Source organism: Rhamphochromis longiceps, linkage group LG8, assembly GCF_057381845.1.
Source record: "Rhamphochromis longiceps isolate RC_006_pf linkage group LG8, R_longiceps_female_GT1.1, whole genome shotgun sequence".
Classification (NCBI taxonomy): domain Eukaryota; kingdom Metazoa; phylum Chordata; class Actinopteri; order Cichliformes; family Cichlidae; genus Rhamphochromis; species Rhamphochromis longiceps.
Genome location: NC_140564.1, coordinates 4,945,728 through 4,961,271, shown reverse-complemented (window position 1 = coordinate 4,961,271; position 15,544 = coordinate 4,945,728). Strand labels below are relative to the sequence as shown.

At 40.9% G+C, this 15,544-nt stretch overlaps 2 protein-coding genes and 1 long non-coding RNA gene across 3 annotated transcripts in view; 1 reads left to right on the top strand and 2 right to left on the bottom strand.

The window, feature by feature from the left end:
- Nucleotides 1–9,528, bottom strand: part of LOC146662955 (uncharacterized) — a 14,602-nt gene extending 5,074 nt beyond the window's left edge. The window contains exons 1-9 of the mRNA XM_085417319.1: nucleotides 9,496–9,528; nucleotides 6,581–6,649; nucleotides 6,355–6,465; nucleotides 6,100–6,225; nucleotides 5,112–5,234; nucleotides 1,879–2,820; nucleotides 1,727–1,778; nucleotides 366–540; nucleotides 49–272 (exon numbers count right to left, since the gene is read on the bottom strand). Of these exons, the coding sequence (XP_085273445.1) occupies nucleotides 49–272; nucleotides 366–540; nucleotides 1,727–1,778; nucleotides 1,879–2,820; nucleotides 5,112–5,234; nucleotides 6,100–6,225; nucleotides 6,355–6,465; nucleotides 6,581–6,649; nucleotides 9,496–9,528 (1,855 nt within the window). The remainder of the gene's footprint in view (nucleotides 1–48; nucleotides 273–365; nucleotides 541–1,726; nucleotides 1,779–1,878; nucleotides 2,821–5,111; nucleotides 5,235–6,099; nucleotides 6,226–6,354; nucleotides 6,466–6,580; nucleotides 6,650–9,495) is intronic.
- Nucleotides 1–15,544, bottom strand: part of LOC146662947 (uncharacterized) — a 177,909-nt gene that overhangs the window by 18,627 nt on the left and 143,738 nt on the right. The gene's annotated exons all lie outside the window — the stretch shown is intronic.
- The window catches only part of LOC146662954 (uncharacterized), a 27,655-nt gene extending 12,111 nt beyond the window's left edge, over nucleotides 1–15,544 (top strand). The window contains exons 2-3 of the mRNA XM_085415539.1: nucleotides 13,781–14,049; nucleotides 14,673–15,544. Coding sequence (XP_085271665.1) covers nucleotides 13,781–14,049; nucleotides 14,673–14,741 — 338 coding nt within the window. The 3' untranslated portion in view covers nucleotides 14,742–15,544. The remainder of the gene's footprint in view (nucleotides 1–13,780; nucleotides 14,050–14,672) is intronic.

Sequence of the window (15,544 nt, the reverse complement as noted above, 5' to 3'; positions counted from 1 at the left end):
TCATGTCATTAAAGTAGGTAGAGGTATAGATGTGTATTATATACGTACTAGACTTAGATCTCCGCACATTCAGCTGGTGCACGACTACTTCACGGCCAACATCTCTGTTACGTGCCCTCAGTTCGACCAAAAGGGCGTTGAACCTTTTTTTTCCAAGTCTGACTTGTGGCGGTGACATGTTTAATATATATTTCATGAAAGCAATAGCATCCATGAGATAAGCTCTCTGAGTTGTTGGTTTAAACCCTTTTGCTTGCAGGTGTGCTAGAAAACTCCAAAGTCAAAAATACAAATTAGTTCATGTGTTAAACTGTATATGCACACATGTATATAGAAACTAATAATCCTTCAAATTAAACACTTACTCACGGACTTTTCCATGGTTCCTCAGAAACAGAAGGTCAACGTTTGGAATCGCTGGGTCTGCCATGAATTCCAGAAAATGGATGACATGAGTGGCTCGCTGCTTTGCATTGTCACGTATTTTTCTGCTAGGGTTCACACCTTCTGCATGGGCCCTAAATTCTTCCACCAGTCTTACTGATGAGGCAAGAACAGACGTCATATCAAAGTACATTTGTATTGGTTAACTGGAATCCATAGCTGTGCGTGGTCATGGAGCTGCATTTTCACCTGCTGGACATCACAACCTGACAAGTTTAACTGTCTTCAAAACATTGCAGAGGCCTTATTGACAGTATTTGTCTCTACATATCTGTGTGAGCATGTGTATCTCTTTATTAACAAACATGCCATATTGGCCCAGTTTATTTTTCTTATCATTGTTGTGAGGACACCATAAATAGCATTTGTATTTTCTGTTGTACAGTTCATTTGCTGTTATGGATAAAAAGTGTCTTTTTTTGTTTCAAAATAGCTGATAACTATTCACTGATAGCTGCCAACATCTGAGAATAAATATAATAAATATGGCCTGTATTTATATAGCGCTTTACTAGTCCCTAAGGACCCCAAAGCGCTTTACATATCCAGTCATCCACCCATTCACGCACACATTTACACACTATAATATAATTCTATAAAGTTGCTCTATATAGTGTGTAACTGTTAACATAGAGCATTATTACATTTTTTGCTAATGCAATCATATGGCACATTGACTTCTGAGGAAATTTTAGACGGCACTCGTCATCAGAAAGGTTGCCTACCCCTAGCCTAGAGGAACTGACTCTTCATAAATGAATCGAGTAGGGATCGCTATCCCAGGATGGTCAGTCATACGATGCAAGATTCTCTCAAGCACAGCGCATCAACAGGACTGAACTGCCAGCCATGCAGGAGGAAGATGCAGCAGATCCTCTCTGATCACAGCCACCCCAGCCACAGACCGGCAGGTGGTTCAGGAACATTCAGGGATAGTTTCTACCCACAAGCTATCAGACTTCTGAACTGCAGACATTCGGCACACACCATTACACACTCACTACAACTACTGGACTCTACAAACTGTCACTATAAACCAATTTAAATCCTTACTGCACAAGTTTTTGCACAACTGTAAATTCCAAACAAATTCTCTTAATATTAATACTTTAGTATTTTGTTATTTATTATTATTATTAATAAATACATTTTCTTCTTTAATATAACTGCTCACTTCTATATGTTCATGTAAAGCTGTGGCTACAATGTTTATCTGTACATGACAATAAAACATGAAACTTGAAATTTTACAGTAGTAAGTTTGATAAGATATATTATTTACCGTAGTGAGGGGCTTTGCTGGGTGAAAACCGTTTACGTCTGCTATATTTAACCTGAAATAAAAAGGATCATTAAGCAGATTTGTTTATCAAAAGCAAATGAAAGAATGTTTCACAATGAGGTGTACAATCATACAAGATAAACAATACTCACATTTGCACGCTTGGTTGAAGAGTGTATCTGCTTGAGCTCATGATTCCTTTCAAGTTCACACTCTAGCAACTGCTTCACCACCTGTAGCTCAGTGAACAGTATCTGACAGTGTTTGCAACCAGGAGCAGGTGTCCTCGGGAGAGGACGTCCCCTCCTTTGCTTTGCTGCATAGTAAGGTGCACTGCTTGGGATTAACACATCAGGGGATACCACTGTTGAATGACAAGTAACCTTGCTGCTGGAGATAGAAGGAGGCTGCATAATTGGGATGGTGTGGTCACTGAGAGTGTCACTGGCAGAGAGAGGAGGCTGTAGGTTTGGTCTGGTAGAGTCACCCAGAGCCTCGCTGTCAGAGGGAGGAGCAGGCAGGTGGATCAGTGTATCATGGTCACTGTGAGCCTTGCTGTCAGAGGGAGGAGCAGGCCGGTGGATCAGTGTATCATGGTCACTGGGAGCCTCGCTGTCAGAGGGAGGAGCAGGCAGGTGGATCAGTGTATCATGGTCACTGTGAGCCTTGCTGTCAGAGGGAGGAGCAGGCCGGTGGATCAGTGTATCATGGTCACTGGGAGCCTCGCTGTCAGAGGGAGGAGCAGGCAGGTGGATCAGTGTATCATGGTCACTGTGAGCCTTGCTGTCAGAGGGAGGAGCAGGCCGGTGGATCAGTGTATCATGGTCACTGTGAGCCTCGCTGTCAGAGGGAGGAGCAGGCAGGTGGATCAGTGTAGCATGGTCACTGGGAGCCTCGCTGGAAGAGGCTATAGCAGAAGCAACCTTTGACCCTTCCTCCAGTGCCCTAAAGATGCCCTCCTCAATTACAGCATCATCCACTTCATCCATGTGTGAGACCATTTGTGGTGTGGGATTTGATGCCCTCAGAAGTGCCAGTTCTTTAGCAACGTGTCTGTCCTTGGCCTTTTGCATGTAAAGTTTAATCATAGGTTTCTGAAAAAGTTAGTATTAGATGTGATTAGGGTTAAATTGAAACAGTTTTCTGTGTAACCATTAGGGGTGCAACGATACTCATATCGATATTGAACCGTTCGATACAGTGCTTTCGGTTCGGTACGCATATGTATCGAACAATATAAAATTTTTAATTTATTTTATCAACTTTCCTTCTGACGATGCTGTCTGTGTTAAGCGCTCAGTGGATCTGCGCTCGACAATGCAGCCTAGGCAGAGTAGTCGAATGCAGATTCACTGAGCGCAGGGCAAGCTAGCCAGATAGAAGTTAAGCTCTCCTTGCACCATGGCAAATTGAACCTCCCCCACCCTCATTCAGATCTGGTGTTTGGAACTATTTTGGTCTTCATGTGAAGTATGACCCTAAAGGTAAGCGCGTCATGGACTAAAGTAAAACAGTATGTTGGATGTGCCACACAATGCTCAATTACATGGGGTGGGAACTAGTGTGTTAGCGCAGTTAGCTCGTTAACGTGTTGGCTGTCCAGCCCCAGGCACGGGGCGATCCGCGGTAGCTCGTTAACGGAGATTTGCCGTGTTGTGGCGTTAAGGTCATTTCAACAAGATTAACGCTGACAGCACTAGTGGGAACACAACGAATATGACTGCACATTTACTCCAACATCATCCTAGCGCAAAAGACAAGTGGAAGCAGACAAAAACAGCAAGCATGCATGCTACAAACTTTACCCGAGTCATTTAGACAGCCGTTAGCACATGATTCTCCTTATGGGGACCTAATATGTTTAATATGCTGCTGAGAATATAGCCCAGAAGAAGCATATTGTATTGTTTAGTTCTGCTGAGCCAAATAAGACAGGTCAGGGTGAAGAAGTGACAGCCAAAGAAAAGCTTACCACAAAACGGAAAAGTTATGACAAATCAGACTATAAGGCAAAAAGAAAGTGCAGCTTTATGGTTTCATGGACAAAAGAATTTCTGTGGCTGCAATATGATGAGCTAAATAACCAGGGCTGCACATAAGTGGTCCGCAGGTGCGCATTCGCTGTCAAAATAAAAAACACGCACAAGAAAAGAAGTTAATATTATATAATTATACAATATTATACTTTAATGTATAATATTGTAAAGGAAACAAAACAGGAAACAAAACATAAATCAAAAATTGCTCTCTTTTTTATTCAGGCTACTTAAATTTTCTTTTGGGCTACCAAAAACTGAAGAGTCCCTGCCCAAAGGGCTACCAGGGATTTTGAAATTTTGCGAGCCCTGAGATATGTTTTTTTTTATTACTTTTTTGTTTCAGCAACATAAAATCTAAAAACTGTAAAACTTTATAATTTTAATAAATGACAAATTAAAAAGGCATGAACATTTTTTTTGTATCGAAAAAATATCGAACCGTGACACCAAAGTATCGAACCGAACCGTGAATTTTGTGTATCATTGCACCCCTAGTAACCATATATCAAAACTGTCAGTATTTTACTTATTTGGGCATCCTTCATGTTTTTATCTATGCACACAACATGCTTTCTAGAGCTCGAGGAACATTATATAAATGCAGCATACGGACAAAGAAAGAACCACCGTATTCTTCTATAGAAACTGGAAGACTTTCATTTCACCAGAGTAACAAATATGTAAAATGCAAGGTGCTAAATGTAAGTCCCTTTAACATAAACATCTGATTCCAGAGATCAAGGCTGCCTCACCAACACACAAAAACCACACAGAAACACCACAAAGTCAATAACATACCTGTAATTTGTGGACCTTTTCCAGGTGCTTGTCAAGCCGATTAAGATGTTTTGACTGACATAAGCGGACTGGACAGTCCAGATTTGTAGAAAAGCTGTAAAAATAGTAAAAAAAATTCTGAGTAGGAGGAAATAGAAATTGGATGTGTAAGATAATTGTATCAAATCAGTGGTTCTTAACCTTGTTGGAGGTACCGAACCCCACCAGCTTCATATGCGCATTCACTGAACCCCTCTTTAGTGAAAAATAAAATGTGATTTTTTTACTGGTGCACAAAATGAGCCATGCATGTCATGGCGGAGGCTCCGCCGAACCCCTGAGACCGACTCACCGAACCCCTAGGGTTCGATCGAACCCAGGTTAAAAACCACTGTATCAAATAAATGCAGTGCTTAGAACAAATGTGTAGGGACAGTAAATATAAATTTATCTTTCAGAATTTATTAAGACACTTACTGCCGATGAGAAAATTGGCTCAAAAGAGTCAGCTCAGTTTTATTTACAACCTGCTCTGTGACTCTTAGGTGCTGAACAATATCAGTATATACATGTCCACATATGGGACACTTGTGTCCATTTCTGACATAGTGATGCCTTTGAGTCTTTGAGGCGACAGCAACCTGTTGCCGTTCCTCTGTCCTCTGTGGCAACTCACTGCTCACGAACGCCCCCTGTACACAAAAAGAAGACGCATACAACTACTAAAAAAGTTTTATTTTTTGTCTTACTCTTACTTAATATTTACAAATGCCAATGAAAATAAATTATCTGCAGTACTGTTAGTAATTCTGACTACTTTTGATTTGACCTTTATATTTCTTTGAACATATATATACTGTCTTTGAATTAATCTTGTGTACGAAACCCACTACTACTCCTCCTCATGACCTCACTAAAATGGACTGGAGCTAACTCACCTCTTCCTTAAACTCATCTTTTCTCAATTGTCTTTGAATTTATCTGGTGGAGGTTTCCCATCATCTGTTCCATCCTCTTCAAATGAGCTAAGTTCTTCTCCTTCTTCTGGCTCCTCCCTTTAGGGGTCACTACAGTGGATCATCTGCCTCCATCTTATTCTATCCATAGCCGCCTCCTCGTTCATACCAACCCTATCTATATCCTCCATCACTATATCCTTGAACTCCCTCTAAGGGCTTGCTCTTTCCCTCCTGCCTGGCAGCTCCATATGGAACAATATATTCACTATGCCTCTTCTACATATGTCCAAATCATGTCAGCTTTGCCTCTCTAACTTTGTCTCCAAACCACCCAACATGAGCTGTCTCTCTGATGCACTCATTTCTAATCTTCTCCATTCTGGTCACTCCCAAACAAAATCTTAGCATCTTGAGCCCTGCCATCCCCTGCCTGGCCTTTTGCACTGCTTGTTGCTTTGGATGCTTGACTCCAGGTATTTAAACTCATGTACCTTCAATACCTTTACTCCTTGCATATTTCATATGAGCTGACCATCTGACGCAGAAGAATACAAAGACATATTTTGTTGAATGCATTGAAACTGAGAACAAATTTTACCTTTTCCATGGCCACTTTGTGAATCATTTGTCCCAAATGTTCTGCTTCATCCTTTGAATCATCTTTAGATTCATCCTGTGTGGGTCTGCTGTCATCTGTCCCATCCTCTTCAGATGCTGCCACCATCTGTTTTAAGAGAAGACAACAATATGTTTGGCTCATTTTTGATGGATAGATTGTGGAAGCAGTGAAACTGAGGATGAATTTCACATCTCTTTGTGGCATAGGACACCCAGTTTTGTTTTTCATGGCTACCTTAGGAATCCTTTTACGTTCTTGTTCTTCCTCCTCTTCTGAATAGCCTTCAGATTCATCCTGTGTGGGTTTCCAGTCATCTGTCCCATCATCTTCAGATGAGCTCACAGACTGTTATTAGAGCAGAAAAATATATATTTTGCTCATTTTCCATGGATGTGTGGAAACAACATATTTACATCATTAACTACAGGAGAAGAAACTTTGCTGGATTTTTCTTGCCCACCTTAGGAACCCATTCTCTTGCTTCACTCTCCTCCACACCTGTCCTATCGCTTTTAGAAAAGATCACCATCTGTTTTAAGAAACGTAACAAAACAAAACATAGAAAATAAAATAATTTCCAACAGTGCATTTTGAGGTCTAAGCATCCCAGAAACTGCACAGACATATGTCAGACATAACTTAAAACCACCAGTATAGGTTCATCAAGGCCCTGAGGGGAAAAACTACGTTTCCCACGAAATATTATGTTACTTCCGGTTTTGGCAGGTAATGGCAGACATGCATCCTTTTTTTTTTTTTTAATTTTGTTTTTAAAATTTTGGTCGCCAACGGAGAGTGTTTGGTAGCGCTGTCCTCAGAAAACACCGTTTGTACTGTTTCGAATCATAACTCTGGTTTTACGTGACCTATTAACACAATTAAGAGAATATCATTTGAAGTCCGCACTTTCAACACAAGTTGAAATGGAGACTGGGGCTGTGTCCCAATTCAGAGACCGCACGCTTGAAGTACGCATTTTGAGTGTGATTACGTCACCGCCACGTGACGACTGTCCCAACTCGAAGTGTACTCCAAATGCGCCGTCGATTTCCCCAAATATCAAGCGTGGTCCGGTGCACGCTTCGTGGTCCCATATATCCCGCAATTCATAGCGCGGCCATGGGTGTGGATAATTTTGCCGCATAATACGGCAGAAGGCAGCAGCTGAAGAGTAAACTGTCAAAAGTAAGTACTGAATATTATGTCACTTATTTATGTGCGAATGTTTTATAATGAAGAACATTGAAACATTAGTGTTGGCCGCATGTCGGCAAAGTTGTGTGACATTAGTGATGTTTGTACTTTCAGCGTTAACTTGGTTTTAAAGCTTCTACTTCTAAATATATATATAGTTGACCTTAATCTTACAGAGAATGTGATGATTTGATAGATAATTAAAATCAGTCGTATATCCACAAACACAACAAGCTGAAAGTCAGTGATGCTGCTCGGTTTGCAGTCCTGAATATCACGGCACAAGCAGGATTCACTGCACTGTTAATGTTAGCTATGTTATATTGCTGCCTCTGTTCGGTGGTGTCGAGCCAAACGGACTTTAACGTGTGTTTGAACGAGCTGACGGTTCACTCGTTAAGCTGAAAGAAAGATGCTTTAATCACAGGAGTCACACATGTGTCCACTGTACCATCTGGGAACTCTTCTTGTTTAGCACTCGTAATAACACAAACACTAAATCCTCCTTCTCTGGTGCTGTTTTGTAGCAGTGTATACACCTGAGACTGTCACCTGTCTGTCTGTCCTGCACTCTCTCTCTCTGATTGTGTAATAAAAGTCTGAACATGTATTTATAAGTTACACTTGTAGAGGAGGAGGAGGAAGAGCCAGCAGCAGCTGACAGATGGAGAGAATAGACAGCCTGTTCCCTGTTTGTGGTTGACTGCTAGAAAAGTTTACAATAACTAACCGTCTGTCCTGAATCAGTCTTATTAGGTAATGTTAAAATAATTTTATAATAATTTGTGGGAGAAAGTACTCAGGGTCTTCAAGTTAAACACTGTGAAAGGCAGCAACAAGTTTAATATTCAGAAACCTAAAGTATGTATCAGCAGCAGAATGGACCTAAAAATAAATGTTTGTTTCAGTTCTATGAAGCTTTGAGTATTGAGTATGAGGATTAGATTTTTTTTTTTTTTTTTTTTAGATTTAAGTATTTATTGTCATTGTCAGGAACAATGAAATTGTGTTTGGGGCTTCCATACAACCCATAAATACAATAATGAAGAAAATAATAAATACCCCTTAAAACCCAAGTGTAAAAATTTAACCCAGTGTGACTCCAGTGCAATAAGACAATCCTTAGCAACAACATAAGAACATGACAAGTAATGTTCATAAGAAATTCAGACAAAGACCTGAGAAACATGACAAGGTACAACAATGCAACCCATTCAATATTATTGTACTGTGAGATATGATGTCAGATATGATAGTTATCTATTTAAGAAAGAGGGGGGGGGCGCTCAACTCTTTCTCTATCTTCTTAAAAAACTTTAGAGCACTTATGGAAATATGTGATGTCTTGATGAATCAAGCAGATATTTGAAGTTTACACAGCACAATTCTCGCATGAAAATATCTTAAAAGTTTATTTTGTGACCCAGAAAGAGTAATATTTCAAACTCTGCCACTCTGTGGTCCTCCGCCACTGCCTCGTTTGAGTTTTAACTGAAATGGATTCTGGGATATTGCATTTCGTCACTTCGAGCTGATTGGAGACCAGAACAGCCAATCAGATTTTTTTGCATCCAAGTCTGTGATTGGCTGTTTTTGTGGCACAAATATAACGGTGTAGAGAAAGAGTTGAGCGCGCACAGGCAGAAATGTTGAGAGCGCCAGCAACACATTGCGAGCGAGCGCAAATGGAAAAACCGAGGGAGAGGGGCTGCTGTTGTGTGTATGGATAATAGCAAACACTGAAATACATTTTTTGCACGCATGAATGAATTTTGTTCACTCAAATTCAGCTTTTCTTCATTCAAAATAAATTTCCCCTCAAAATGCAACATTTGCACTTGCAAACCTTTTTTTCGTGCGCTCAGAAAACTGGCACAAAAATAACGCCATAAGCCTGGGTCGCTCCATCTTTTTGTTCTGACGCCTTAAATTGGTCATGTGATTTCGGGCACGTCTGTCAACCGCAGAGGTTATTGTGTTAATTCAAATTCACTAAGAACACAATGACTATGCATTCAGATCACAAGTCTGATTGCAATACCTGCCAGACAGGACAGGGTTAAAAAACAACAAAAAAAAGCAAAAGAAACAACAACCAAAAACACAAAAACAAACAAACGAAAAAAAACCCGACAAGGTACCTGTTTGTATTCATGTAACTTTTGAAGGTTAGCTTCATACCTGAGAGCTGGTACCTTCAAATTCGTCATCCATGGTGCTTCGAAACTCTCACCAGAAATATCCGCTGCCGTACTCATGATCACATGACATAGATGATTCTGATTGGCTGCTCAAATGCTCATTAGAGGCGGAGCATTTTTATAACATTAGTTACCATAGGGCTTTGGAGCGTGATGTAACGGGGTGGGCGTGGAAAGGATTTTGGCCTGATGCGCCATTTTCGTGGTCAAAATAAAGCGCAAGCGAAAAAAGCCCCCCCCCCCACAAGAGCGGAGCGAAGGCACACACAACAGCCATGGTTCCTATTTGCTGTGTGGTCGGCTGCAATGTTCGATCGCACGACCGGCAAGAGAATAAGCTTGAAAGTGGTTTATCTTTTCATTCTTTCCCAACCTGGAAGCAACATGAGGCAGCTTGTGTATCGGATATTACCAAACGAAGGCATCTATCCTGGATAGTAGCTAGGGTTGCCAACCGTCCCTTAAAAAACGGAATCGTCCCGTATTCAATGGCGTGTCCAGCGGGGTGGCCTGGGGGGGCACAGGCCACCCCCCAAACCAGACTGGCCACCCCAGGTGCCACCCCAAAGGCAAAACAATAAAATTCAATCAAATATCAAATGTCCGATTATGTTTTCACGGTGACGCTCAGATATCCGAGTGTAAGTGAATGCAGCGCGCATCACGTTAGCAAAGGTAGGAGAGCCAAGCGCGAAAGATGGCACTGCAGGAAACAATTTTTCGGTGAAAGAAAATGAGGACAGAATAAATGTCCCGGTAAGTAATATCAAGTTTGTTGAGTTTAGTAAACTTCGGTGAAATTAGAATACCAAGGAAAAAAATAACACTTAAAGAATTATTGCAGCTGTGGAATATTTCAGACAGTATGCTACTGAGGGCAGCTAACATAAGAGTTATGCGTTATAAGATATAATCTAAGTCGTAACATTGCTGTATGGAGCTGCAGATTTGGTTGCAGGTTAACATAGCTGGACTGGCCATCGGGCATACCGGGCATATCCCCAGTGACTTATTTTTTTTGTAATGGCATGAACAATGAGAGGTGGTGGATTGGCCAGATGCAGGTCGATGTGTAGAAATAACTCCGTTGTTTGGTGGTGGCTATGACGGGGCTTCCACAGAGGCAACAGGTGGATGAGGGAAGGGGAGGCAGGAGGAGAGACCCGAAGCAGCCACCAGTCCGAGTGTCAGGTGAACTGAACTTCAGGTAAGAAGTTATGACCTGCAGTCTATCTGGGTCAGATATAAACCAAGTTTAGGTGGAGTTTATTTTCATGTTGCTGACTTTTTACTGTCAGTTGCAATAACTCATACTGCGTTCTAGCCAGTTTGACGGAGTTTTTATACAGCTGGGTGGGTGCTATGATGTTACTGATAGTGAACTTTATTTTATTCATAAGGTTAGTAGAGTTGCCAACGGCTCCTTAAAAAAATGGAATGGTCCCTCATTCAGAGAAAATATTACGCGTTTCGTATTGAGCTGAGAAGAGACGCAGTTTGTCCCGGACTTTAGCTAGAATGGAAAAAAGACACAAAGCTGGATTTATTCTGTCTTTATGCTGCACAGCTGCCTCTTCTCTCATTCTCTCCCCCTCCCTCTCCTGTTGCTACTTCAATCATGAAACTGATCAATGATCAGCTGATCGGCTTTTCTCTCTTGTTTATCGCCCACTTTGCGCCAGAAAGAGGAAACCAGCAGATGTTGCGCTAAACAACAGCAGCACGTTTAAGCTTGATCGGCTGTTGTTAGAATGTATTTAATATTAATTTCTAGTATCAGCTGATGTGTGCTGGAGCCACAGCTGTAAAGCTGCTGGTCATGATGTCTGTTTAGATATGTGGTGAGAGGGAAACATGAAGATGAAACCAGGAGAGGTCCTTACTGAACCATCAGAGCTGAACAGGTGATGGAGAAACAGGTTTACCTTTTAGGTGACATGAATGAGTTGAAGGGAAGTTATGAACTGTTTCTGAGAGACAAATAACACCAGGATCCTTTTTTATGTAGCAGACAGCTGGTAACTGTGCAGGGGCGGGTCTAGCAAAGTTTTGCCAGGGGGCCAGGTAGGGCATTAACAGGGAAAGGTGGGCACAAAGAAATACTTTTCTTTCTTATTCTCATTTAAAATACCTAGTTTTTATTAAATAATTATCTAAATCTTACAACCAAAGTTTTTATCTGACGTAAAATGTATAGAAATCATACATATACCAACAAGACTGTACATCACTGTCACAACAGGGTTTGTTTTCAGTCAAAGTCTTTATGGCTTTACTACCTGGTGGGTCGGTCTGTAGTAAAAATGCCCAATTTTTTTGTCCCAGTCCAGCCCTGCAGGTTAATACTGGCAGTGTCACCATGCCAGCTGACTGTATTTTATCATCAGCCAGTGTTGTTCTTTATCAATATTACCAAAGTTTACCATAAGGCAGCATAGAAAGTATTTACTTGCTTTCAGGTTTTATTCAAATGTTAGTCTTTTCAGTTGTTTCCCCACTTTTTTCCTGTTTCAAAATCAAACACCAGTTTGTGAGAAGATTATCTTCTTTTTTTAACAGGCAGATAAAGTTTTGCATTGGCATTGGCTAATTTGTCAATTGTTTGTTACAAATGTTCGTATTTTAATTTTCAAAAATGTTTTTGCCCAAAACATATGTGCACTATATGTCAGTAAAAATACTATGCAAATATTGTTGTCCTTGACTGCTGAGTAAACACTGACAAAGCACTGATTGTATCTCTTGTACTTTATCAACGCAGTATCTAAAAACTTTGCACCGTAGTGGTTAAAATCTCATTCTAATAAGAGTTAAAAGTGCATTTGGTTATTAGGTTTATAGGATTATTGAATTATGGTTAAGGGTTGGTAGAATTTTTTTTTAAAACATTATCTGCCAATTAAATCTGCCACCCTTCTCCAAATCTGTGCCCCTACCTGGCCCCCCCAACAAAAATTTTCTAGACACGCCACTGTCGCTGCTGTTTAAATGTTTGAGAGGAAGATTAGATATAAAGCAAACGTCAAACATAGACTCAGTCTGCGTTCACATTTGATATGAGGCCAGGACGGATAATGGCTGTGTCCTGTTTGAAGATCATATATGTAAAATTGTTGTCTGACCTCCGTCGATCCAGCCGCTCAGAGTCCGTGGTTACCATGGTTACTGCATAAGCACCTATAATGTAAACAGCTGACACAGCGGAAACCTACCGGGAGCATGGGTGTTTATGTTTTTCATTGCAAAAGAACTGTCTGTCTATGTTTCAGTGCCCTGGTCTGCCACAGTTTCCACCAGCCCCACTCCAGTCTCAGCAGTTTAGTGACCTGACTGTTCCATTTTTAACTTTTGGTGTTTCTGCCTATCACAAGATTGATAACTTCAGTCAGCACTGTAGTGCATCATTCTCACATCAGAGGGACATTTGAATACTGTTTTATACAGCATATGACTGAAAGATGAATATCAAGCAGGCATAAGTGTGATGTTTATTGAACTGAGATCTCCTACTGTCATTTCTGTTGCTGGAGATGTCCACTCTAATTTAATTTAATTTAATTTAATTTAATTTAATTTAATTTAATTTAATTTAATTTAATTTAATTTAATTTAATTTAATTTAATTAGTTTGCTGCTTTGAATTATATGCAAACATGTCCATGTGGATTATATAAGTTGCTTGAGGAAGAGAAAATATGTTCATCAAAAGAAGACAGTTGAGGTACTCGGGGCATCTAACCAGGATTCCTCCTGGACTCCTAGGTAGGTGAGGTGTTTTTGGCCATGTCCTACTGGGAGGAGGTCTCAGCGGGCTTGGGGAATACTGTGTCCTCCAGGATGAGCTGGAAGGCATGGCTGGGTTGAAGGAAGTCTGTCAAATTGATAAGCAGAGGAAGTGGTGCAGCACCTGGTTCTGTTTGTAGAAGCTCAGATGTAGGGGCAGCCAATCAGATGAAAGCTGGCGTAAATAGAGGAGGGGTTGGGGTGGGGGCTCCAAAAGACTGTAGCATGCAAAACCACTACTTTGTACAATTTCTGTCGTCTACAGACAAAATCATCTTAACTTGTGATCTTGTAAGCTGCTGGTACTTGAGTTGTTTTATGCCTTTGAACAGAGCCTGGTGGGTATTTGGTCCTGCTTCTGGCATCAGTGCTAAGTTACACTAATCCAGCTGCTGGGTGTAATTTGTTATTAACTGGACTAGTTCATTTATCTATCTCTAGTATGCATTTGAAGAACTCATAATCTTCTGTGTTCTCCCTAGCTGCCCTGGGCTTATCCGTGGCCTTCATCTTAAAATTCAGAGACAACATGTTCCATGTGCTGACTGGCCAGTTCACTACTGTTCTGGTCACAGGCCTCTCCCTCTTCCTCTTTGACTTCCACCCTTCGCTGGACTTCTTCCTCCAGGCACCCACGGTCCTGCTGGCCATCTTTATCTACAATGCCAGCTGGCCCAAGGACCTGGAATATAGCCTGCAGCGGGAGAAACTACGGGTCATCAACGGGGAGGTGTTTGAGAGGTCAAGAGGGGTAGGAGACAAACCACAAATCCTCAGTAGTCACGCACACAAGCCCACACACTCCTTTTCCTCACACAACTTCGCTCACCTAACCCCGATGTATATCCACTTCCTCTACTCCCGCCCACATACCAAGTGCTCTGCAGGAAACTTGGCTCTTGTTTCTCTGTAATGTCATTTCTTGAGTGCAAGAGGAAACCTGATTCCCAGCTATGAAAATAGCATCCAGGCTCATGCTGGAGCCTTACTTCATAGAATTCCTTTAGTAGTCAAGTGTTTTTTGATGGAAGAAGCTATTTAACAATACAGTAGTCTGTGGGGATACTATCCTGGAATTCTTTTCATCCCCAGCGTCCTGTTCTGTATTGAAGAAACCCTGTAAATCAGGTGAAATGCCAGGTTTCAGGTGTTTGTTTCTTTGCTAGAGCACTAACAAAAATACCCTCTCCATTGGCAGCCGTGGCTTTAAAATGCACGGTACTTCCCCGGTGTTTTTCGGGGAGTAAATACTGCCCTCCACTTTCTGAAAACAGAAAAAAGATGTGCACAGTGCCTCAATGTCTGCAGATTTGTCCACTGGATTTGATCACTTGTTCATTCATTCTGATGCCTTGTCTCTTTTTTGTGTTGCAGGACAGTGAGGAGCTCGAGCTCCTGACAAAGGCAAATGCAGACAGTGTTTCTGATGAAGAGTCCTTGTAGTAATGATAGAGCTCACTCCCAAGTATCCAGAGGATACTCTGCATCTTTCCTGCTGCTGATATCGAACTGGACAATTGACTGGATGGAACATGGTCACAGATTGTCTGTGAAAGCATTTATTTGAACAGTGATAAGCAGGTAAACGGTGAAAGATACTGTTGATAGATTATATGATAGACTCCTAGAATTAAAAACAAAGTGTTTAATAACAGAATTAGCGAAATGTGTATATTTTGGAAACGTGCCTGTCTGTGGATGACTGCTGTCATTCATATGGGGGAAAGTACCAGCAACGCTGTTTGTTGGAAAATAAGTGATACTTTTGGATTCATTATGGATTCCTTTTATGGACAGTGTATTTCTTTACATGATTCCTGTTGTACATGCTGCTATTTGACTGCTTGCTGGTGCTGGACGTCTAAGGACCAGAAACTGCAGTTTCAGGATTGTTTTGATAATAGATTTGTTTGAAATTGTGGTGATTTTGAATCTTTATCCACACTATGATGAATTCAGTTTGTATTGTACTGTGGAAGAGGCAGTTTATTTTTTTATTTGTTTATTTTCTGAGCCAGAATAAGTGGCATTGACATAATTGCCACTAATGCCTGACTTTCTGTCAGCACCACAAACTCCCTGCCTCTCTTACTTGGGGCTTGAATATTTTCTTGTTAAACTGTAAAATAACATTGTCTAAAGATTGTTGTTTGTGCCATTAAAATCCTCACGTGTGAATGCATTTTCTTGTAAAATAAATGGCAAGTTGTTTTACTTCTGTGCAAGTAATGCAATTTAATACAATC